Source organism: Vespula pensylvanica, chromosome 17, assembly GCF_014466175.1.
Source record: "Vespula pensylvanica isolate Volc-1 chromosome 17, ASM1446617v1, whole genome shotgun sequence".
Taxonomy (NCBI): Eukaryota; Metazoa; Arthropoda; class Insecta; order Hymenoptera; family Vespidae; genus Vespula; species Vespula pensylvanica.
In genome coordinates this window covers 502,276-527,774 of record NC_057701.1, presented here as the reverse complement: position 1 = coordinate 527,774, position 25,499 = coordinate 502,276, and the positions used below count along the sequence as shown (strand labels likewise).

The following is a 25,499-nucleotide window of genomic DNA, read 5'->3' as shown; positions in this document are numbered from 1 at the left end:
GCAAGCGTGGAAACGATGGACGAAGTCGGAAGAAAACGTGAGTACTACTTTCGCGTGTTGTTACAATTGGGATAAACAAAATTTGGAAATCGAATTAAAATCTTTTGCTGCGTTCGAAGACGTTCGGTGTTTCCGGGATGACCTTGTTCGACCCGGAAATTTCTAACCCTTATTCGAAGGAAGCTCGGTTCCCAAACAAGTCGCAATATCGGCCGCTACGTATACCACGCTCTGCAATTAATTCAAGATTTCGAATCAAACGAAATAAATTATCGTAGAACTTTTAATCGCGCCCGCGAACATCTATATCAACGCGCTCTATTCTACTCGTAATCGCGTATATAAATCGATCGACGAATCGTACCGATATATCGAATCCTCGTCGACCAACCATCGCAATTATTATTTTTAATACAAAATAATCTACTAAAAATATAACTGAGTCATCGTAGCTCTTCCCTATTGGCATCGCCAAACGCGCGTTTCTGTTCGTTTCGAATGGATTAGTAATTCGTTTACGCACACTAGCGAACAGGCTATCTTTTATATTTAACAGGAAAAAACATATACCATCTAAGCGTATGAAAACGCGCTGTGGGTCTCGGAGCTTTCTCTTTTCCACGGCAGATTTCAAGCGGCGCCACTATAGAAAACTTATTTTTCCTCAAAGAAGTCGAAAATAGCGTTTAAATCGATAATAAATCCACGCGTTATTCTCGATCCGATCTCTCGATGAACGACGATTCGTTTTAATGACGAAAGCTTATACGCGTTTCTTGAATTTTTATCTCTGTTTATAAACTATCCTCGAAATACGATTTTTCTTACCAAAGAAAACAAAACTCTTTTAAAAATTGAGAAAGAACGTCTCCTCGTTTAAAACTTTATCTTTTCGATGAAATCTCGTTCGTCAAAATCGATCAAAAATTATGCTTGGATTCATACGCCAAACGTGGGAAACAATTTCAAGTACGTTTCGAATTAGGAAATTTAGAGGTCACGTCTAAGTAAGTTTTCAATATCGCGAATTAATTTATCAAATAATTCCTTCCTAGTTTCGGACTTGTAATTACGTAGTATTCGAGGCTCTTTAATTTACGGTAAGAGATTATAACCAGACGATATAATTTATCTAATATTCCGTCGAATATACGCAAGAGAAACGAGGTTACTTTGTATCACGCGTTGTTCGTAACGAATTCACGAGTAAACGATTTAAAAACGTTAAGGGAGTCCTTAATTCGTAGATTTTGAAAACTAACAAGAAAAATAGAGAAACGAAACACAACGATTTCATTTACGAACAAACGAATTTCTTACGAATATTATGAAATGTAATAACGAACGAAACTCTCTTTGCTTAATGAAAACAATAAAATAAGTTAAAAAAAAAAAAAAAAAAAGTAAAAAAAGAAGAGAAAAAAGAAAAGAAAAAGAAGAAAAAAAATTTCATCGATTTTGACGAATAGTATCGAGAATTGTCGAGGGCACCCGAAGACCCTAGTTACGGCGTTGATCTCGAGGGGAGTCGCTGTCTGCGCATGCGCGCTGACAGTACACGGCTGCGCCAGCACGCAATGTCGGACGTCGAGCGTTTCGTGGCACGTACGTCTCTCGCGTTTTTCGCGCATTTCTGAGTTAACCCGGGAAGCATCTTTCTAAGCTTTCGCGAACAGTGCCGTAATATGATCGCGTAACTTGGTAAATAACGAGGAAACGTTCTTTAAGATTCGAGGAAGTACTTCCTGGTTGTCGCGAGGATGGGTGAGTAAAAGGCGGAAATCGAGTGAGTCCCGGAGTGCCGGTTGCCTTCTCTGTCTTTCTCTGTCTCTTTCTCTCTTTCATTCTCTCTCTCTCTCTCTCTCTCTCTCTCTCTCTCTCTCTCTCTCCCTCTTTCTCTCTCTAGCGTTCGATGCAGCGACGACTCGACGTGTGCGCGCGTGCCGCGATATCGCTCTCGTTTATGAAAGAGAGAGAGAGAGAGAGAGAGAGAGAGAGAAACACACACATAGAGAGGGAGGAAGAGTAAAAGTCGATCTTCCGTCTCTGTCACTCACCCAACATTTTCGTAGGCGTCAGCGTAGCAATGATAGAGAGAGAGAGAGAGAGAGAGAGAGAGAGAGAGAGAGAGAGAAAGAGAGAGAGAGGAAGATAGTGATACGCCCCTGCATGCGATTTTCACGCTTCTCTTTCTTAACGGCCGAGTTCTCGACGACGCTTGAGAACTTGTAGAAGAGGAAGAAGAGGTAAAATAAAAATAAGAGAAAGGGCGAACGTCGTTCGAACGGATCGTAAGCTGCTCGAGCATCGCCTGCTCGTCGTCGTCGTCGCCGTCGCCTGCTCGTCGTCGTCGTTGTTGTCGTCGTCGTTGTCGACGTTGCCGCCGCCGCCGACGTCGTCGACGACGTCGACGTCGACGAAGTCTCTTCAGCAGGACCTCTATAAATAGGCGGGTGGATCTGTCGTCGTGGTCGTCGTCGTCGGTGTCGTTCTCATCGTCGATTTGACGTTTTCTAGGGCGAGTCCGTGGCGCGTGCCTGTCGTTGTCGTCGTCGCCGACGTCCGTGTTTTTCTTTTTTCTCTCATCTGTTTCGATTCTCTCTCTCTCTCTCTTTCTCTCTGTCTCTCTCTGTCTGTCTGTCTGTTGTCTGTTGTCTGTCTGTCTGTCTTTCTCTCTCTCTCTCTCTCTCTCTCACTTTTCCTTTTAGTCTCATTTCACTTCGCGTATCGCCTCGCCTCGAAGCGTGACCTGTATTCTCTCTCTTTCTTCTTTTAGTATGCGCTGTACTACCTCCTCTCTCTCTCTCTCTCTCTCTCTCTCTCTCTCTCTCTCTCTCTCTCTCTCTTTCTCTCTATACGAAGCATCATGTTTCCTTCTCGACTCGCCTTCCGACCTTTTCTCTCTCTCTTTCTCTCGCGACCCCAAGCATAGGTTTTTTCCGACAGCTCGCAGAGAAAGAGAGAGAAAGAGAGTTTCTTTATGTTTATATTTATTTTTATTCTTACAATCTTGCTCGTATTTTATTTCGTATAAATCTCTTTTGAAAGACAATCCTCTAGGAAAGAAAGAAAATATTGTTTCTATCTATCTCTCTGAAAGGTTCGATAAAAATTCCCTTTCGCGTTCCATTTTCCTCTTTACGATTCCACGCCCTAGACTCGTACAGGGTGATGCAGTCACTGCTGTCGGACGAAATCTCGTCTATTCGTGTACTAATTTCTTGAAATACTCCCTTGGACTCGTAAACGTTTATTGTGAAATCGTTACGTGGAAACGTTTCCGAATTAATCGGATGAAAGAAGAAACGATTGCATAAGTTTAACGATTATTTATTCAGCCTGTATTTTTGTAGGTATCGCGAGGGTAAAAAAAGGGAGAAGAATTTTACGATCGTCCCACGCGAAAGTCGACGAGAAAAGAAGATGGGAGAAAGAAAAGCAAAAGTCTGTCTTTCTCTCTTTCTCTCGCAGCTCGTTTCACACCAGGCGTCCATTGTTTTGCACGCGTCTCGATTTTCGTATGGTCGGCTTTTGAAAGAGAAGAGAAGAGCGAGAAAGAAAGAAAGAGAGGGAAAAAGAGGGCTTGCGTAGACGAGTCTTTTTTCTCTCTCTCTCTATCTCTCTCTTTTCTCTCGAGGTCTCCCCAATACACGCTCGTAAATTTAACCACGCAATTATGCGTCCCCTCCCACGCGTTGCACGCACATAGTGTCTTCTCTCTCTTTCTCTCTTTTTCCTTCTCTTCTGTTGTGATTATGCGCGCGCGCGTATACGAGTCAAGCACGCGTATGCGCATAGAGAAGAGACGACGTCTACGAGGAGAAAAGGAGGATATTGAAAATTAGGGCTATTTCCAACTCGTTTCTATCGGCTTCAACATATCCGAGAACATTTTCTTGACGGTTGGTTGACCGATACGATGTTACATACGCGTATTTTTCCTTCGTCCTCTCGATCGAGAAAGAAACTTGTCGAAAACAGATCGTCGGATTGTTAAAAGGGAATATCCGCGCGATTTCATTACGAACGAAGTGATTCGAACGACGAGAGATAGAGATAGAGAAAGAGACGATCGTTCTTCGATATATCGATGATTAATGATGATTTATGACGATCGAGAGAATAGTTACATCTTTACGGGATTGTTCCTTATCCTGGAATATCGACGTTAGTTTCGTCTGGAAATAAAGAAAAATATATTACGCGGCACGGAGGAATAGTTCGACGAGTAATAAAATATATATATATACGTATACCGAAAGAGTATGACGAAACGCCTAATCGTATTCCCTTTTTGTCCGTTCTCTTTCGTAAGATGGAACCAAACTGTAATACGTAAAAAAGATTTCAATAAGATTTCAATAGGTAATCGTCGCGTTGTTAAACGAGCTGTAGAGAAGCCACCGAGCAAATACTTGGAAATCCATCGTGGGCTTTTAAGATATGCAGAACGTGCGCCGGACATTCACGGATGTTATTTATAATTCACGGCATCGTGACTGTCGGCTATCCGCTTTGCGTATTGTAGCTCTTCGTTGGCGCTACTCGCGTCTATCTATCTTCCTATAAATCTTTACCGAGAAATCGGCATATTCGAGACGATCGAAAGTGAAATTAATGCGTTTACTTTTAATTTCACGTCGAAAGAAAGTTTAACGGGCGGGATCGTTCGAATCGCTACGTAATCGAGAAAAGAAAGACTCCGCTCGTTAAGTGCAAATTACGATCGACGTATCTGTCGTAATTCTTTTTTATTTTAATATAATTACGAATCGTTGATTAAATAGTAAACGAGAATATCGAATGATTCGATAACGCGATAGCTCTCGTCGAATTTTATCGATAGGAACCTGTGTGTGCGTAAGAGTATATCGTCGATATAATTATTCGTTAAGTTTCGTATTAAATTCCCTCCCCGTTGTCTCATGCATAATTGCTTGCAAAATGAACGCACTCTCGTCTCTTTCGTTCGTAGACGCGCCGCTGCAATTGGAACGACGATCGACTAGCTCTATTGATTTTTCCTCGCGTGCCACCCTCGCGAGTATCGGCACACTTTTGGCACGGTAGAGGGGTGAAGCACCCTCTGCCAAAGGGACACGCGTTTCATGCTATTTCCCGTTTCTTTAGCTCGAAAAACTGCAACCATTGCCCGATCGATATCGGAAGAGTACTCTGAACTCTCTTCTCTCCTTCTCTCCTCCGAATGCGCCAAACTCTAGACTCTTAGTGTTGTATATATATGTATATATATGCTACGTATATATGCACCATATCGTTACGTGGTATTACGTGTTCTTGCCCTCGAAGACCAAGTCGATCCGCTCGATGGAATTTCGTCTGACTCATTGTTGTTACATTGGAGGAAATATCATTATTCAAACTCGTTATACATCGTTCGTACATTCATTCATCCGTTCATTCGTTTATTGATCTAATTTCGATCGACCGGAAAAAAATCGGACGACGTTTACGCGTGATACGTAGATAAATTAATATTTTAATAAACGCCGAAGGTGAATTAACGCGAGCATGGAAAAGATAAACGAGGATTAAACTTAACGACAACGAATATCGATAATAATAAGAGAACTCGTATCGTTTCTCCTAGCGATTCGTTATAAATCGATATTACATCGATCACGTTTGTCTCCTACCGGTAGGACGAGGTCCTTCGCGAAGACGCGAGAGTGGATGGAACTCGACTCCGAGATTATGTAACAGATGAGAATACAATATAGTAATGTTTATTGACGGACGGCTGTATAATATTACATGCAAATAGTATAACACTTTCGTAGTCGTAGGCTTGACACACATTCGCAGTTACGCGCGTTCTATCTAGAGAACGTTCTCTTCCTTTTTCTCTTCTTTTATTATTGTTTTTATATTATTTTTTATTTTTATTTTTATTTTTTTCTAATATTCATCCCGCACTAAAACTTTCAAGTTATCGAGACAAATATAGATTTTCTACTTCCTTAATTAACTTATCTATGCGTCGTCTTTAAGTCGACGGAATGAGAACACTCATCAAAGAAAATAAACTTATCTTGGTCAGTCCACGTTATTTTCTTATTAAACGGATTAAAGCCATACGCGGATTTGTCATTTTTTTTCATTTCGTTCTTTTTTTTTTGTTTACATATTTATCCATTTTTTTCTTTCTCGAATAAATCCGATTTCACATTTTCGCTCGTAGATATGTGGATATACTACAACAATTAGATCGCAATGTCGTTCCAAAGAGTATATATGTATATCGTGCGCGTTACGTAAGTTCTGTAAAGGTAGAAGAAAAAGAATAAAAAGAAAAGAAGGGGGAAAAAAATGCACAGAAAACGATAATACAAACAGGTAGCACACCTATGGTCTTGAGAAGCTATTGACATTTGTCACGCAATCGTGCGTCTTCTCGCTCCCTCTATTTTTACATTCTACCGATGAGGTCGACTCGATTTTTTTCTTCTTCGTTTTTGTCGTCGACGAAATCGGGTAAAACCTTCATGAAAAAAGAGAGAGAGAACAAGAATCGTGGCTGGACCACCGACCGTTCGTTTTTTTTCTTGCGGTTACACGCCGTTGCATAACGCCATCCCATAAAATCGGAGCGTTATTAATCCGCATGCTTCGACTTTTCGAAAAACGGCAAAGAAACGCGGTTTTGCGTTTACGACGCTTGCGCAAGTCCAGTCATTGATTCCAAAGTATTTATCGCCGGCATCTAATATCGAATGATAACTATCCTATCTATATAAACTTCTCTTCCTACGTTCGTACTACTAACGTCTAAGAATGTTAATATCGCTTAATGAATTTCGAGGTAAACGAAGTAACGCTAAGAATTGCTCGTCGTGCCTGTCGTCGTCGTCGTCGTCGTCGTCGTCGTCGTTCTCAGCTCATCGAACGGTCACGAGAAGAGACAAGAGTTCATTGATTCGTTCGAATCGCGGTTCTGCTTTCTACGTCCGACCGTTAACAAAAATAACCTTCTAAGTAAGTAGGAACGATACTTAAATTATTCCCAAGCTCGCTCGCTCGCTCGCTCGTATATGTAGTTTCTCACTTGCAATCGAATATACCGATAAGAACGTGATTTATTCGTATAATATAATACGTATAGTAAGTAAGAGAATTCGGAAATACGATACAGAGTTAACGTGATTGTTAAGAAAATAATTGGAGGAACAATACGAAGACTAAATATGTTTATATATCTGATATTTTTTCTCCGTACGAAACTACTTACGACGAATAAACGAATATTACGACGATATGTAAATTACTTAACGTTCGATGACTTTTAACGTTGTTCCATATAAACAATCGATTACTTAACTTATTCCTAAGGTACGAAAAAAATATATACACATACACACACAAACATATATATATATATATTAATTAATATTTGCAAACTAATATTTTAGAATATCTTCGAAATGTTTTTGTTAAACTATTTCTGGAAGGTCAACAAAATAATTGTTCACGATACAACATGTACGATAATACTGCGATGGCGAAGGGCACCTCGCGTGGTAGGGATAAACTTTAGAGGTGGGAACAGCTCGCAAAGTAAACACGTCGTGACGGTTGACAATCGAAACGTTAATCACCGTGGCTCTGCTCCGACGCTTACAATTCCTTTTGCCGAGAGACCCATTGCCAGTCTACGATCGGCGATCGAGGGAGTTACGTCGTCTTTCCATCGGATCGATCGATCGACGATCGTCACGCGTTTTACCTTTTATATATAATAATTATTATTATCTAATATCGTGATAGATAATAGATAATAGAAGAAAAAAATCGAACGTTTTATAAGTCGGATTTTTTTTATCAGTGTATTATCTATTCTTCTTTATTTGCTCTTCTTTTTTCTTGTCTCTTTTTTTTCTTTCTTTCTTTTTTAACTCGCGTGAAGTTACGTAACCAAGAGGAGAGGTACAATGAAGTCGAAAACGAGCGAGAGTTTTATAGCGAGTGAAAGCAACGGGGTCAAGAAGGACCAAGCTGTCGAGGAGACCAAGCAGAAACAATACAAAAAGGGTAAGAGAGGAAGCGTACGATTCGAAAAGGGTACTTCATTATTTTCTAATACAATTGCGAATTACCGTGCAAATTTTATCGATTAAATGGCGATCTCTTTTTTACTCTCTCTCGCACTAAGGCGTGGTTTAACGTTTTACGATCGCGATAACGACAACTCCAGTGCCATCTGACGTGGATCCTCTCATGGCCATTACGATTTCCTGCGATTTGACAACGAGGAAAGGAAGGAGGAAAAAAATGAAGAAATCCAAAGTTACCGATCGTTTTTCCGCATATTACGTTTTCTATTATCTTCGTTTTATATATGTAGTATATTTTCATGCGTATGCATGGTATAAAAAGATAAATTCGCAATATATACACACACACACACATATATATATATGTATGTATCTACGTATATATTATGTTACTTAGCATGGAGAGACACCAAGTTAGCACGATTTCTCGTGTATCATGACTCGAGACACGATAATCACGAGCTTATTTGCTTTTCGCTCTCGATATTTCCCCGTCACGTTTTCGCTGTTCGTGAGAAACAGCTCGTGGCGATATGCAAGAATCCAACAGAGTGCACATGTATAAATTTGAGACCAGAAGAGTATCGTCGAGAAAAGATAAATAAACGGCTTACGTTCGATCGTTGATGTCATAAATTCTCAACAAGCAACGAGCACGTGTAAAACGTTACGAGCTATATTCCGTTGGTCTTTTAATTGTTATTTTACTAATCAGTCGTTCAAGTTGTCTAATTAAAACTTTCTATTAGTTTACTTATATATTTACATATATACATACATGCCTCCGTTAAATGCCAATGATCTTTGTAATTCAATCGACTATGAAATAAGAGCAAATTGTTTCTCGATGAATTATTAAATTATAATAATAAATAATTAGTTTTGCGTATGTAATATGGTACGTCATCGGACTTTATAAATCGTTACGACGACTGCTAAAATTTTTCTATTTTGTATCTAAGCTAAGTAAGCCAGCATATTGTAGATAAGAAACTGGGCAGAACACGTTGAAAGTATCGTTTCGATAACGTAGTATTGTTTCGCGATATAATTGAAAAAACATTTTGAAGATTGTAAAACGAAAACTTCGACGCATTAAGTACAAGTATATACATATATTTGTTTTTGTGTTGCGCGCGTGTGTGTATTTACATTCGTTGCTCATCGTTAATATAATTCATTATCAGTACGTAATCTTATTACGAGGAGGATATCGGGAATAGATTTTTCGTTCGTCACATTGATACAGTTTAAAGTCTGACGATAATGAAAGTTAATATATTCGTTATATATTTCGTAGCTAAAACTTTGAAGCTTACCGGCTTTCACAGTAGAAATCTATTAACGAATGTGAGAGAGATAATGTTATCGTTTCTGTAATCTATACCGGACACTTTAAGCTGCTTTCAAACCGATCGAGTCGAGTAACGTTCTCTTTTTTTTTTTCTGTATTTTCTTTTTTTTTTCTCGTACATGTTTTTACACCTCTTCGTCGTCTTCGTCGTCATTGTCGTCGGAGAAATAAGTTTTTTGGTCTCCAAACGTTTCGTGTCGGCAAACATTAAAGTCGGTATAACCAGTTGGTTGGTAGTTCCTAATAAATGGGGTTATGAAACTTTGTAGGCTAGAAGCGGTAAAAGGAAACGTGACGTTTAGCCGATACATTAAGGTTAAATGTATTATCTTTATGTATATAAATGATATATGGAGGCAACGAGACGAAACGAGACAGGAGGAGACGAGAAGAAGATCGAAAGAGAGCGAACGAGCGTGAGCTTTGACTTGGCGCAAAATTTAATTCTACCATCTCGTTCGCTCTCTGTTATCGCGTATGTTTGCTCGACGATAATGTGGTTATCGAGATTTAGATCTATGAGATTTTAACGTGCCGTTAATGATCCTACACGAATTTCCTACTTCATTTATCTTCGATATTCCTAAGTATATTTATTGTATTATACCTCTATCTACTATGTGCGTATGTATATACGTACGCAATAATTAACCAACTAACGAAATTAGAACGTGTAAGTTTAGATCGAATTTAATGGACAGTTCGTTGATCTTCTTTGCTATCTATCATCGTCGACTATCGCGTTTCGTGTTTGTGTCACACATCCGCTGCTAGACACGCAAATCTTTAGAGAACGTACTACTATATTTATCCGTGTTTAGGCTCGAAATTTATTACTATTTATTTTCCATTAAAAATTCTTTCGCGCGACAAGGAACAATCGTATTCGTTTATTATTTTAATGACTTTACTTCGATTATGATAATTATATTTAGAAAAAAAAAAAAAGAAAACAAAGCGCGTGAACAATCGAACGATCCCCAAACGAGACGCAACAGATCGCGAACGTTTCTCTCTCGATAGATCGGTAGAGCAAAATCTAAGAAAACGAAAAAGTATCGCAATTAGTCGTGATTCGTAAACATCGTTGATACGATACGACGTGGTCGATTTGGTGACCCAGAGCGCGTGTAAATGAGAATGAGAGAGATGGAGAAAGAGAGAGAAACTAAGAGTCGTCGGGGTCGCGCTGCATTTGACCCCACTTTGCGACATCCTATTTAGTCCACTTATGAATCATATTAACATACCGCGACCGAGAACGGTGCATGTAGAACGCCTGAGTTACGTGTCGACGGGAACCCATTAAGAAGAAAAGGGGTGTGAACTGATAGATCTCTCTTTCTCTCTCTCTCTCCCTCTCTCTCTCTCTCTCTCTCTCTCTCTCTCTCTCTCTATTTTCTTTACCTCTCTTTTCGTTTCTCACGTTACTCTTCTCTCAAGAGAATCATTCATTATTCCTCGGTCTAGAGAAACATAACGCTCTCTTGCGATAAATTCCATAAAGTAAATTCTCCGTTTAGTCCTTTAATGCCATCGAGAGTTTCGTATATTACGTGTGGGGAGATTATTAAACCGGCCGGCCAGATGTCCGGAATTCGTCTTGGATCGTAGTCCCGTTTGAAATATCCGGATGCTTCCCACTGCAACTCTTGTTAACTCTCAACGAGAATCATGATGTGACGTGACGCGATGTGTGTTGATCGCTCGTTAAAACTCTTGAAAATTTCACTAGATTCGTTCGAAATTATTTTTTTTTTTTAATACGTACATGTATATATGTACGTACACGAAAATCGTCCTCTATCGATCCTCACGAATTCGACGATTTCGAACATATTTAAAAGAGACATAAAGGAAGAGAAAATCAGCCTACGCGAAGAGAAGGGAAAAGATTTTAAACCGATGTGTACGGTGACCTTAACTCACGTGATGATCCGATGACGTCAAATATATCCGAGAAGAGCTCTTTCATGATATCACCGCGTATTTTTAAAGGTCTCGATACTCGCTCCTCGCCGAATGTTTTGCGATCTCTCTCTCTCTCTCTCTCTCTCCCCTCTCCCTCTCTCCTCTCCTCCCTTCTCTTCTCTTTTCTTTCTTTTTCGTCCTTTTTGCACACGCCAAAGATCAACGCGGTCACGTTCTCTGTCAGGTAGTAATAATAAGACTACGACTGCTTTTCTTACCGTTTTCTTGTTTTTAGTCTGTGTCACTTGTCGAGGATGTTATTTTAGTTGATACGCTCAGGCTCGAAGTAATGCAGAAAAAACGATAATAAATCGATGTCGAGATAGAGATAGAGACTGAGAGAGGGGAGAGAGAGAGAGAGAGAGAGAGAGAGAAGAAAGAGGAAAAAGAGAGAAAGGAAGATCAATGGAGTTACTTGTCGACATCGTTCTCTCTCTCTTTTTCTCATACACGTATACACACTGAGCAGATATACGTATATATTCTTTGAAGGATGACTCAGAGACTCATTCTAGAAGAGGCGTCCCTTTTACGTACTTACTAGCTAGCTCGCCTCGTCTTCGATGAAATGCCGTTGGAATTCATTAACGCCACACGACCAAACGAAGAACCATCTCCCTCCCTTACGTCGAAAACAAGAGCGATAAGTAAATAAATGTAGTTACATTTCTATCGCGTCACTTCTTCGAATCATTTCTTGCGACGATTAAATTGTTATTTTCTATCGAAATATCTTTCTCTTTCTCGTTCGTTTTTTCGTTCCCGGCGCGACGAGAAGTAACTTGTGAACATATATTTCGTTTCTCTTTCCTTGGAGAGAATCGAATCGAGAACGAGAGGAATCGTTAAGAGTAAGACGAGAATAACGGGGAAAAGTTGTCGCGTGAGTCATACACCTGTTCGGACGTACATACTTGCGTATATAAATAAATACCTACATACATACATAGATTCGTATATACGTATATAGGGGTCGCCAAGAATCTCGTTAATTTCTTTCGAAAGTGTTGTTTATTCGTGTGCTCCGATCTCTCGTGAGGATTATTCCGTGCCGACTCGAAAATCTTCAATTTAAATTCCCGTCGTGCACTAAACCCGAAACCCGTTGTAAAATTATCACGCGCGGAAATAAATAAAGCGAAAATCTTGGGTAAGAATTTCGTTAACGCCTAAGACGCGAGATATAAATTACGAATAAGAAAAACGATCGTTCCGTACGTCGTCGATCCTCTCAATAAATATATCCCTGGCGTCGCTCTTTCCTTTCTTATCGTTCGTCTTAATTTTATTATCGAATAACTATCGTCGATGATAAAAAAGGAAAGGAGCGACTCGTTGGGGTTCTCGCGCAATAACTCGTTCGCGATTTTCTTTCGACTCGATCGTTTCGATATTCGTTTCTTACGGCTATTATTGATTATATGAGAAGAAAAAAAAAAAAAAGAGAGAAAGAAATAAAAAGAGAAAAAAAAACTAGCCACGCCAATATGTCTAGCGAGTCTAGAAAGTTTCGATAGCGACGTATAGAAATGCTCTAAGAGGAAGCGGAACTGCGGCTCGTAACTTTGAAACGAGCATTCCAATCAGCTCTTTGACGTTCGGCGACGCTTTCACAATTATATCCTTTTTGGTCGTTCTAGCGAATCATAGAACGGCGATTCGAGGATTATCTCGAGAACGTAAAAAAAAAATCGTTATAGTTCGGCGAAAAACAATACGAAATGAAACTCCTTCGATAAGATAAATTTTTATCCTTTGTTGCGTATAAACATTACGTTATACGTAATGTCGTGCCAACGTATCGTACCGCTTTTCATTCAATCGTTTTTGATCGCATATTTCTATACGAATTCATTATAATCTTAACTTTCTTTTATCTTTTTACAGATCTACTTTATATAGTATCGATTCGCGTTGACATTTCGCGTCGAGCCCACTTGCATTTTCTTTTCGTCGATCGTCGAACGAATAAATAAACGAACGAATAAATAAATAGAAATTGTTTCGTACCGAGAGAGAGAGAGAGAGAGAGAGAGAGAGAGAGAGAGAGAGAGAGAGAGAGAGAGAGAGAGAGAGAGAGAAGGAAGAATTAGTCGATTACACGATCGAGTCCGTCGTCAAGTACGAAAACCGCACGGTACTCTATCTAACCGCACCTCGGCAAGAAAACCGCGATAAGGTCTATAAAACGGAGACCACTTCCAGCACTAGGAAGGCCTTCACCCGTTTTCGATGGCCGCGGGTCGCGCAAATGTGCCCTGGCAAGTGTCTTGTACAACCTTTTTCTTCTTCTTCTTCTTTCCATATGGCAACCGGTACGACGTCTAACGTGGCTCTGAGTCATACGTTGTACTTTTACTACGCTTGGATTAAGTTTGTAACGTAGGCCATACTCGACCGGTACGTGTTAGGCATTTCAATCGTATATATCGTGGTTCCATTGATTAAACGAGAAACGAAACACGAGTTTTAGTTATAGAACAAGAATGAAAGGATCCATCGTCGAACGTAGAGAGCATTCACAATCAGATATCATTTTTGTGTTTTCGTTTCCGGAGATTATCAAACGATCATTGACATCTCTTTGTTTTGCTTGGTCTTTTTTTACAGGGAAAACATTTTGCCAGTCTTGCAAGAAGAAGTGCAGCGGGGAGGTATTGAGGGTTCAGGATAAATATTTCCATATAGGTTGTTTCAAGTGCGCTCAGTGCAATGCTAGTTTAGCGCAAGGTGGTTTCTTTGCTCGAGAGGGTTCCTACTATTGTACGAAGGTAAAGTTTCGATAAGTTCACCCTTTTGAATCTTCGTATAAATATGGAAACGATCGATCGATCGATTTAAAAAATTTTTTTTCGCAAAGGATTACCGAGAACGTTGGGGTACGAAATGCGCTGGGTGCGGAGAATACGTCGAAGGTGACGTTGTTACAGCTGGAGAGAAGCATGCCTTTCATCCGAATTGTTTTCACTGTCAAAGATGCAGACAGCCGTTGCTTGGACAAGGAACGAAAGTGTCTCTGGTACAAGGTACGTTCTCTTACACTTGCGACTACATAGAGATAAAAGGAAAAGAAAAAGAATTCGAGCAGGGATAATGTATCGTCGCGTGCTTCGAAACGAGTCGTGGAATTAGCATAAGCAGTCGTTCTGTTAAAGGCAAATTACCGTTCGGATAAATCGTCGCTCCTTAGTGTTACAAGGTCAATACGCGCGAAGGCTGAAAACTATGTAACGTTACGTAGGTTCGTAGGCCGCCGGTAGCCTGTTATGATTAGTCATACTTTGGTTACCAAGAAAGTGCAATAATAATCGACTATCAGCGATAAGTGATCGCGCGATCAAACGGTTTATCCGTTATCTCGGTAACAAACACTTAAAAATCGATCGCCAAGTAGAATTGTATCGTTACGTAGGGAATAGTCCGACGGGAATAAGATCTTCTTACGATGTAGTTTTGCGAGTTAGGCGATACGACAAAAGGCCTCCTACTCGTCGAACGACGGAGAGACCGGATCTATACAATTTTCGTTTCATTGTCCCGTAGGTCAAGCTCTATGTCATCGATGCGTTGGTATCCCCGTTCGAGAAGCATCGACGCCAGTGGGTAATAGCGGTGGTACTCGAGGATCCGGCGATGCCACGACCGACCCTGGTGCCTGTGCCGGCTGCGGAAACCAATTGCGAGAAGGTCAAGCTTTGGTCGCTCTCGATCGTCAATGGCACGTTTGGTGCTTCAAATGTCATAGCTGTGACACCGTTCTACACGGCGAATATATGGGAAAGTGAGTGAGCTATATATAGAGTATTCGATACCTCTATCTCTCTACGCTGATCTGTCTTATTTTACGAGGATATTGGAAAGATGTTAAAAATACTTGTTTAAAATCGTCGTACTAATTTCTAGAGAGAATTTTTAGTTTTTATCATTTGTCGAAATAGAAAACTTTATGAAAGTATCGAAGGTCGTTGGATCAAAGAGATACGTTTGTGTTCGCAGAGACGGCGTGCCTTATTGCGAGAAGGATTATCAGAAACAATTTGGCGTGAAGTGTGCGTATTGTAATCGTTACATAAGCGGCAAGGTTCTACAAGCCGGTGATAATCATCACTTTCATCCGACCTGCGCTCGTTGCACGAAATGCGGTGATCCATTTGGTGACGGAGAAGAGATGTATCTGCAAGGTGCGGCCATCTGGCATCCTCGTTGCGGTCCAGGACCAACCGGACCGAACGGTATAGTCAACGGACACGGAGAAGGTGCACACACTCCGCAACACAGAGAATCCGAACGAATTTCCAGTAGCGCCTCGGAAATGCAGGTAACTTCGGTCCGTACGAATTTTCTATTTTCGTTCCACGAACGATCGTTCGAACGAGATCGAGTATCCTCGCTTTCGCGATCTACGTAGATCGATATATCGAAATATATTCGACAAAACGATTTACTTCGAGAGAATCGTGATCTATAACGTGAGATACCGTAAGTAATTATTTTAATACAGATACGAGAGACGTATTCTAGGTACTCGGAACTCGTATAAAATGTACAGTGTATGTAATTGTATATATACGTATACATATATATATATATATATATATATTAAGAAAATTATTAATTTATATCTTGTATATAAGTGCGTATTGTTATGGGTATTGCTATGTTTTCAATTTTATTCGGCTTAAGCTTTCTTTTTTTTTTCTATATGTATTATTTGTCCAGAAGCACACGGCGTACGAAGTATACGAGCTTTTGTCGCTATCTTTTTCTTTTTTCTTTTTTTTTTTTTTCTCGTATTCAGTCTCAAAGATGTTGAAAAAGGCATACGTGTATGAATTGTACAGACTGTGGAAGTAATCGAGAAGAATTCTCTTGCAGAAAATACGTTTTGAATGCACGTTGCTATATTGGTCATTGGTAATCGCAAATTGTATTCAGGTGCATCGGTATCGTTCGTTGAATATCATTTCAATGTATGTGTATATTCCATCTCGTTTGATCTGTACAAACATACGTACGATTTATTGTTGTTTATCCGAACAAATGTTCGTCACATCGAACGTACGCATAAGCATCGGATGGCATAAGAGTAGAACATGCTAGAGATCGAAGGATTGTTCGTATCGAGATAAAGCTTGATGTAATAGCTTTTAGTTATGGTTGTCCTGAAAAACGTATCGCTTTAACATGCATCGTTCAACGTTTTACCCTATTCTTTACGCACGCTTCGATATACGAAGGTACTACTACATACTACTTGAAAACTTATCATCTTATAGTACTTTTGATTTTTATTAAGTTTTTTTCTTTTTTATTATTGCTTTCTTAATCGTTGTTTATTTTTTTTCGCACGGTCATTGTGTATAGTTTTCATTGCGGTCACGCACGCCAAGCCTGAACGGATCACTCTGCAGCCCTTACAGCAGCCTCAGTCGCAAGGTATGGCCACGTACCACTTCGAACGGTCTTCCTTTAAGAGAAATCTTTACGTTTTATCGAAACCATTTTACAATTCCCATATTATTATTATTATTATTATTATTATTATTATTATTATTATTATTATCATCATCATCATCATCATCGTCGTCGTCGTCGTCGTTAGTATGACAAATCATTTACGATTTGCGATTTTTCGAAGGAATTCCGTGCTCTATTTATATTTTCTTTTCTTTTATTCACTTTACACTTAAATTATGGCGGTGCTGGCAAGTTGATCGAAACGAACGAGAAAGAATTATTAAAATTTGAATGTGACCAAGATTTTCTTCATTGCCTCAGTATTATCCTGCACGAACCGGTAGTCCTGGATTGATCCTGAGAGAATACGGTCGAGGAGGACACGAAGACGTATCTAGGATTTATACTTATTCTTACTTGACTGAAACGCCCAGTCAAGGATATCTGAGACGTCCGATACAGCCCTACGACAAACCTCCGACAAGTCCGCACTTTCATAGACCCAGTTGTACGTAAAATTTGATCGTCGATATAATCGTATAGCTATCGTTATCGATATCGATGAGGAATCTTTCTATCGATTTCAACAGCATCTCGTTCGATAAGAAGTAGCGGTGGACGTAGTAGCAGATCGGGGATGAGAGCATTGGTCGACGCTTTGAGCGAAACTCGACCAAAGTCACCTGCTGCTGGAAGTCAGGTCGACAACGACGAGCCGATAGAATTGGCGCATTATCCGGATGCTATGAAACCTCCACCGGGTGCTCAGCCACCGATAGAGAGAGACGATTTTCCAGCTCCACCTTATCCTTATACCGATCCCGAAAGACGTAGACGATGGTCCGATACTTACAAGGTATATTTTCGACGTATTTTGCTAGTACACGAGTTCGAAGAGTCATTGACGTTTCTTTTCTTTTTTTTGGGAACAGGGGGTACCCGCATCAGACGACGAGGACGAGGTAGACAACAAGACGTATATCAAAGAGGTGGAGCAAAAGTTGAAGAAAGAACAGGACGAGTTGAGTAAGATCGACACGGGTATCGCAAAGGTGTTTCTGCAGGATCGCGAAAAGGATCGAGAGAATTTGAGACACAAAGCTGCCAACGTCGATCCGAGAAACGCTTCGAGGACGCCGTCAGCTGCGAGAGAACCGACTTACAGGCTGCGATACGAGAGTCCCGTTGGAGCATGTAAGCTTCGCCAACGATCCAATAACTTTCGGTTAATGTTTAAAGAGCACCTTCGTGAAAGAACACTTTTTATGCAGCGCCATCGAGAAACATAGATCACGCACGACCATGGGAAGACGACGATGGTTTTAGTTACAGATCGAGCGGGCCTAGTTACAACGGTGAGTCTCCTTCGATCTATAAGTCTATCGAAAAGGAAGAGAAAGAAATAATAAAAAAAAAAAAAAGATAAAAGAATAGAGAAATCATTTGTTCATAACTATTTCATGAATGCATAAGCAAAAATCATCTCTCATACATGTCCACACGTTCGCACATAAACACTAACATAATCACTCTCTACCGTTTTGCAATAACGTCGACGTTTTACGACGATTAGAAACCGCGTGAAGATTTGACAAATGGCCAAGGGATAGCCAATTAAAGTTCGATCCTATCACCTGCAAGACTTTGCTACGTGGAATTCACGACGTATCCGGCGTAAGCAAATCTTGCTTCAGGTGGATTAAGGGATCTCGTTTGATCTCGTTAAAGAAAATGAGGGAACAGTACGTGTAACTCGAGCAGGACTCGTTGTGTTGTTTTTTAAGAGCACCAAAAAAAACCACACTCTCCTATGGACGCCCCATTAATCTAACAGGTGATGTATTCTGCCTCAGCATGCCGTCGACCTACCTCAATGTGCCTGCCTGGCCTCTCTTCTCCTTTTTTAATTTCTATATTTTATTCTTTTTCTTTTTCTTTCGCGTATATAGTTGATTATAACCATGGGATTAAACGTTGCATTTTTATTTTCTTGTATTATTAATTGGCAGCTACACATCTTTGCTCGGTCAAAATGCTAACGACGTTTCTCGAACGACGCCTTGCTATAACTTTTCCTGCATGATACAGAGGGTTTATAAAATGGGAAAAAGAGAGAGAGAGAGAGAGAGAGAGAGAGAAAGAGAGAGAGAGACATAGATAGAGAATAATAATACGCTCATCACACACGGACACACATCATACTCCTCGACTTTGTTATCATTGCAATATTGGAAGATAATCGAACATCTTTTCTTTTTTTGATCTTTTCTTATTTTTTTTTTTTTTCTTTTTTGTTCTTTGGTCATCGTATATCTTTCTCCTGGCGCATGTTACTCGTATTTTCTTTCGCATCCTTCGCTTATCTCATTGGAAACTTTTCAAAGATTAATTCGTATCTTCCAATGTTGAGACATTTAGCGTAGAAAAGTGTAGAAAAGTGCAGAAAAAAGAAAAAGGGAATGAAAAGAAAAAATGAACGAACGAACATACAAACAAACAAAAAAAAAAAAAAAAAGAAACAGGCGGCCATCATCTCGTGAGTCACACGCCTCTATCTGTCGTCGTGTCTACCATCGTGTCTCTATTTGTGTTTTTGTGTTTGTGTTGTGTTTGCGTGGGCGGCAGTTGGGAGGTCATCGGCGCGTTCCCCGGCTCCCAGAAACTATCCACCCCTTGGTACTCAACGCGCCTTCACTCTTCCAAACGCCACTAGGCACTATCATTCGGTGAGTCCGAAAACTTTCCAATTCGCTAGCCGTCGAATTCAAGTCAAAGAAGTACCAGATAATTATAGCGTATGGAATAGAGTACTACTCTTTCGTCCTTCGATAGTCGAAAGGAATATTTGCAAAAAGAAAAAAAAAAAAAAGAAAGAAAGAAAAAAGATACGGAAAGAAGGAAAAGATCAAAGAGGAGAAAAGTAAAAAGTACTTTGACTTGTCTTCGCGGAAGGCTCGCTTTTTTTAGCTTAACGAAGAGACCGACTTGCAAAGAAAAAAAAAAAAAAGAAAGAAAGAAAGAGAGAGGAAAACAAAGGTGCCGGCTTTTTTCAGATTGTAAAGCGTTTCCGTAGGATTTTTTTTTTTTTCTTTTTTTTTCTCTCCTTTTGTTTTCTCTTATAATTAATCATTAGTCGTACAATTTGTTTGACGAAATCTTTGTTTTAAAGCAGAAAGTGCTAACGACCTTCTTTTTCACGGAAGAGAAAAGGTAGGGGCTTTTTCTTTTTTTTTTTCTTCTTTTTTTTTCTTTTTTATCTATAACACGAAACGCTCATACCCGTTTCTTTCGATTTTATTACGAGTACGAGAGTGACGTTACGTATTATATACGTAGATAGTTACTTGTGCATGATGTAACTAATCAGGTGTGCTCTCTCAATGTCGATTGCGTTTTCCTTTGGGTTTCTCGTGCGTGGGACAAGGATAATAATATTATTAATAATAAATAATAATAATAATAATAATAATAATAGTAATAATAATAGTGATAGTAATAGTAATAGTAATAGTAATAATTACACCGTGTCCGCTCTATTTTTAAAACGTCGGCTCTTTTGTATCGTGTGCGTTGTTGGTGTGCTTCGTAGTTAAGAGATCGCGAGCTCGGATAAAGAAGATAAAAATCGGTATTCGTGGAAGAAAGAAAATTCATTCTAGGTAAACGTTACGATGATTGAATATTTCATGGAAAAAACGAAGCTACCGACTACTACGTGAGTGCTTCGAACGATCAGGATTTGTTTTTCGTTTTAACGAAAGAAACATCGTGGCCTTCGTCCTGTTCGCGTTATACATACACCTGTTTGGCTTACACCATGAATACGATTAAAATCTTTGGACTGAGTATACACATATTTATGTACGTATATGTGTATTATATATTTATATCTATATATAGTAGATATTTGATATAAATGGAAATGACAAAAAGCAAGTATTGTTATACCTAGGCGAACGTTGGGGCATTCGTATGGGAATGAAAGAATAACTTTCTACCACCCCTCCTATTCGAGAAACAATTGTAGTAATAAACCATAAATTGACATTTGAAACCAGTTGTGAGCTCTCTTCGGCACATCCCGAAGCCAGGGTACGGTCTGGCACCGCGAAGTCACACCTTCTCCTCGACCGGCGGTTCTGTATCTGCTCTCCCTGTAAGTCTTGCACCGCGTTTACGATCGACCGATCGAACAAAACAAAACAAAACGAAAAGAAAAGAAAAAAAAAAAAGAGAAGAAAAAAAGAAAAGAAAAGCAAAAGCATCCGCGTTTAACATATCGTTGAAATATGTAAAGATCATAAAGAGAGTATTCTTTACGTTCGACCCAAAGTCCCTCGGCCTGCATCCCCTATTAAGATAACGCTTTTTTCTCGTCTAGGGTGATTATTCGTTCAGTGGGATGGGAGACAAGACGCACAGCACTGATTTCTCATCCGGCAAATCAGATAGTGAGTAAAAAATAAGAATGGAAGAGAGGGAGAGGAAGAGAGAGAGAGAGAGTGTGTGTGTGTGTGTGTGTATGTGAGAGAGAGAAAGAGAGAGAGAGAGAGTGCGAGAGGAAAGGGATAAACGTGCAAACGCACCTTTATCTTTCCTCGATCTTTTCTCGTCGAGTTATTTTTTTCACACGTAATTTTCATTAATTAATCAATTAATTAATCACCGAGTTTCTTCGCGAGATATACCACGAAGTTGATTCGCTGGATGTTTTCTTGCGAGGAAAAGATTCCTTTTTTTTTCTTTTTTTTTTTTTTTTTCTTTTTTTTCTCTCTTATCAATTAGATCTTTCAATTTGCTTTTCATCCTGTGCATGCTTTACTAATCCTCTTCCCTGCGAGCTATCGCACTGTCACTGTCGCCTATCACACTTGGTCGTAGCAAATTTCAAACTTGTGTCGTCCTTGAAAAATGTTCATCTTCGTTCGTTCGAGATTACAAATTTTCGTGAAAATCTTTCCAAATTCTTTCGTTCTACGTTCTACGAACGACGATCTGTGCTTAGACGATAAGGACGATGAATAATTTAAAAGAAGAAAAACGAAAAAGAGAATAGATAAGAACGATGCAGGTATCTTGACGAATCAAAATCAACGTACGTGCATCGGTTTCATTTTCGCAGACAATTAAATGGATATTCGTAGACAAGAACCGTGCGAAGAAAGTTTATATTAAATATAGAAAATCATTCGTAGCAATCATGTTCCTACATTCTCCGCTTGGCTGTAATCGAATGAGGCAACGAATTGCGATTTGATTTTTTTTTTTATCTTCTTTTACTTTGCAAAAAGATACAAAAGAAACGAGTAGAGTTGAGTCAAGCGAGACGAAACTTGGAACATCGTTGACGAAAAGTACACGTAACAAATGGTTTGTGCAATATGGTTTGACATGGTTTTCTTTCCCATTTTTTTTTCCCCAATTTTAGTATCGACAGGCAGCATCACGGATGTGGATCGACGGGCATTGGTATGTACCACAGCCCCATACTACTCCCGGCGAATTGGCATGGTTTGTAGCTTGTTCTTGCAACCCTTTTTTTCTTTCTTCGACGCGATACACCATCGTGCATGTTTGATTTTAACGTGACGATACACCGAGAACAAAATTTGACAGAGAAAATGATCCTCCTGTTGACGAACATATAAATATATTTTGCAATTGTATGTATTACGATTCGTTGAGACATGTTTTATCAATGAACATTAATCGATGTTAATGTTAAACAAGACGGGAAAACGCATTGCACATGTATGATATTGTATATATTGATGTATATTCTTTTTTACGAGCGTGCATGTGTTCGCTGTACATTCGCTGAAAATTTTTCTTTCATTCTGCAGATGGAATTTATTCGTTTCTATATTGCATTTTGATTTTTAATCGAAAGAGAGGCGTGCGCTAGTGCGACTGCAATGATTTCCGATAGTTTGTCATGTTTTTTCTTTTTTTTTTTTGTGTTCTATGCTCTGATATATTTGTTATATATATATATACACTTAAATATTTTTATTTTTACGTTACATTTCGTCGACGTTCGTCGACTGCATATATTTATCTTTGATCTTATTTAGTGCTGCGCGTGTGTGTATATACGTACACGCGCACGCGCGCGCGCACGCACACACACACACACACACACACACACACCTATGGCTTTTTCAAAGAAATGTTTTCAAAAAACATTACTTTTCTTACGAATATTTCCTTTCGTTTTATAATTATACGAACGTGGAATTCCAAGATTTCAATTATCACAGATCATTTTTCTGGAATGGCTGACGTTGTCTTGCACGAGAATACGTAACGAGGTCCACTGATAATTATAATTTATGTGTAAAAGCGATATTACAAGCATGATTATCGTCGAACGTACAATATTATCTATTTCTTTGTAAAGATGAACGTTTATACGTAAAGAAAAAATGATGTATAGATATGTGCGCGATATTATAAGTTCGATATGAGATTATCGGTATAGAACATCGCGTGTCGATAAAAAGACAAAAAGAGAAAGAAAAAGAAGGAATAAAAAAAAATGTGTAAATATCTTGTTCGGTCGTTACACAGAATGATGGTGGTATCCTGCCATCCTCCACCACATACACGGGTGGCCTAGGTTCAGTGGTGGGAAGTCACGGAGGTCATCATGTAAGAAGGTCATTGCCGGATATGGGTGCCGCACCAACCGAACCACCGAAGCTTTATCCTTATCATTTACTCATTATCACCAATTATAGACTGCCCGCTGACGTTGATCGTTGCAATCTCGAAGTGAGTATATCGAGCGAGAAACAAAAGTCTCGTCGTAGTTTTACGAATAATATTAATTCTACGATTCTGTTCTCAGCGACATTTATCCGACGCCGAATTCGAGGCAGTTCTACAGTGTACTCGAGCCGAATTCTACAGATTACCGCAATGGCGTCGAAACGAGATAAAAAGGCGTGCGCGGCTCTTTTAACTATTACCATTTCTTCTTCGTCTATACATCGCATACGCGTACACGCATACACACACAATCAATGATAATATTTCTTCTAATCTTCATCGTGTCGGGATCGTCTGATAAAGATCGCTATCGATGATATAATATCGGTACATCTGTGTATCATTAATAGCGAAAGATGACCGAAGGTCTTTAGAAAAAAAAATTCATTACTCGTTATACGTATGTATGAGGACAAAAAAAGAAACAACAAAAAGAAAAAAAGAAAACCAAAAAAAAAAAAAAGGGCACGCTTGGAGGAAAGAATAAGGATAGTATGACACGAAAGCACGCACTGCCACTTCACTCAGTCAATTTCTTCTCTCAGCAACGAAATTCTCTCTCGGCAGGCAGCTTTTTCCTCTTCGATTTAAATTCATCCTTCTCTCGTTAAAGACACATTACGCTTTTCGGGATTCGACGAAACGATGCGTGAGAGAATTTAATCGTCGTTTTAAATAGAAATTATCTAATCGCTTCGTGTGACGTGTCGATCATTTTGCATGGATTTAATGTGCCCGTAATATACGTCCGATCGATCCTTGTTCGTTACGTACATACACGCATACATACATACATAAATATACATACATTATCCTCGTTCGTTTCATCGTGATCCTAAATATTGAAAACGGTAGAAGGGTAATTTTACATAGAGACAAATTTTACCGTATAACGATTCATTCTAACACCCGTTATTTCGCCGTAACAGTTGCAGTGACCCAGCGAATAAGATGATAGAGATGTGCTAAATTATTATAAACGAATACAATACGCATATTGTAAATAATGAAGAAATGCAAAAAGAAAATGAAAAAAAAAAAAATATTGGCACGATAAAAGGGTGGAACAGTAGAAGATACATCGTAGAAGGACAAATAAAAAATACAATAATAAGGGAAGAAATATGAATACATATACACACGAAAACACGCTCATAATATTTGCGACATGTTACAATACAAATCTGCTATTATCTATAAGTTATACATACATATATGTATATATATATATATGTGTATATATATACATATATATATATAAGAGCTATCATCATTATTATTAATTTTTATCTCTTACTATTACTATATTTTAATATTAAGCGAAACTTTAAACGTATAAAGTTATAATTAGTTAGGTGGTTCGGCTTGCCGAAATCGGTGCAAGTGCGTTGATATGAGTAAAATAAAAAAATAAAAAAAAAGAAATAGAAAACGCAAATCGAACAGAGACTATGACGTACGAGCTATATTACATTTTTAACTCGTCATTGTTTTACAAGAGAAAAAACACAACAACAAAAAAACAGATAAAATATTGCGCGATAGCGTAGGCAGTGTTCCTGTCGAGAATTATATATATATATATAATATATATATATATTGCGTTTCTTAACGTATTCTCTATTATATTTTCTAAACAAGACATGCTCTAGTAAGGGGACGAAAAGGCACGCGATCAATGAGAATAGACTCGAACTTGAAACCCTTTTGCATGACTTAGAACGAACGTTCACTCTACATTAGAGTGAAAAATCTTTAAGATAACAAAATTCATTCGACATCACGTAGCAAGAAAATTTTTTTATATGGAACATGTTCGAACAATTCGAAGTCAGCATCGATTATAATTAAAGGAAAAAAAAAAAAAAAAAAAA

At 39.0% G+C, this 25,499-nt stretch overlaps 1 protein-coding gene across 19 annotated transcripts; it reads left to right on the top strand.

Moving 5' to 3' along the window:
* LOC122635138 (actin-binding LIM protein 2) lies at positions 1–25,499 on the top strand. Of its 19 annotated transcripts, XM_043824992.1 has the most exons (16): positions 7,516–8,049; positions 14,008–14,168; positions 14,258–14,423; positions 14,941–15,178; positions 15,394–15,715; positions 16,762–16,833; positions 17,176–17,362; positions 17,445–17,710; positions 17,787–18,048; positions 18,126–18,209; positions 19,480–19,584; positions 20,913–21,010; positions 21,236–21,305; positions 22,283–22,323; positions 23,425–23,628; positions 23,705–25,499. In XM_043824992.1, the coding sequence occupies exons 1-16, from the start codon at positions 7,950–7,952 to the stop codon at positions 23,816–23,818; spliced, it is 2,490 nt and encodes an 829-aa protein (XP_043680927.1). In that variant the 5' UTR covers positions 7,516–7,949; the 3' UTR covers positions 23,819–25,499. The 19 variants fall into 19 exon arrangements, 17 of the variants coding, with proteins under 17 accessions (XP_043680915.1, XP_043680911.1, XP_043680914.1 ...); XM_043824980.1 differs by lacking the exons at positions 7,516–8,049; positions 19,480–19,584 and adding an exon at positions 1–37; XM_043824976.1 differs by lacking the exons at positions 7,516–8,049; positions 19,480–19,584 and adding an exon at positions 1–37 and having other exon boundaries at positions 22,283–22,365.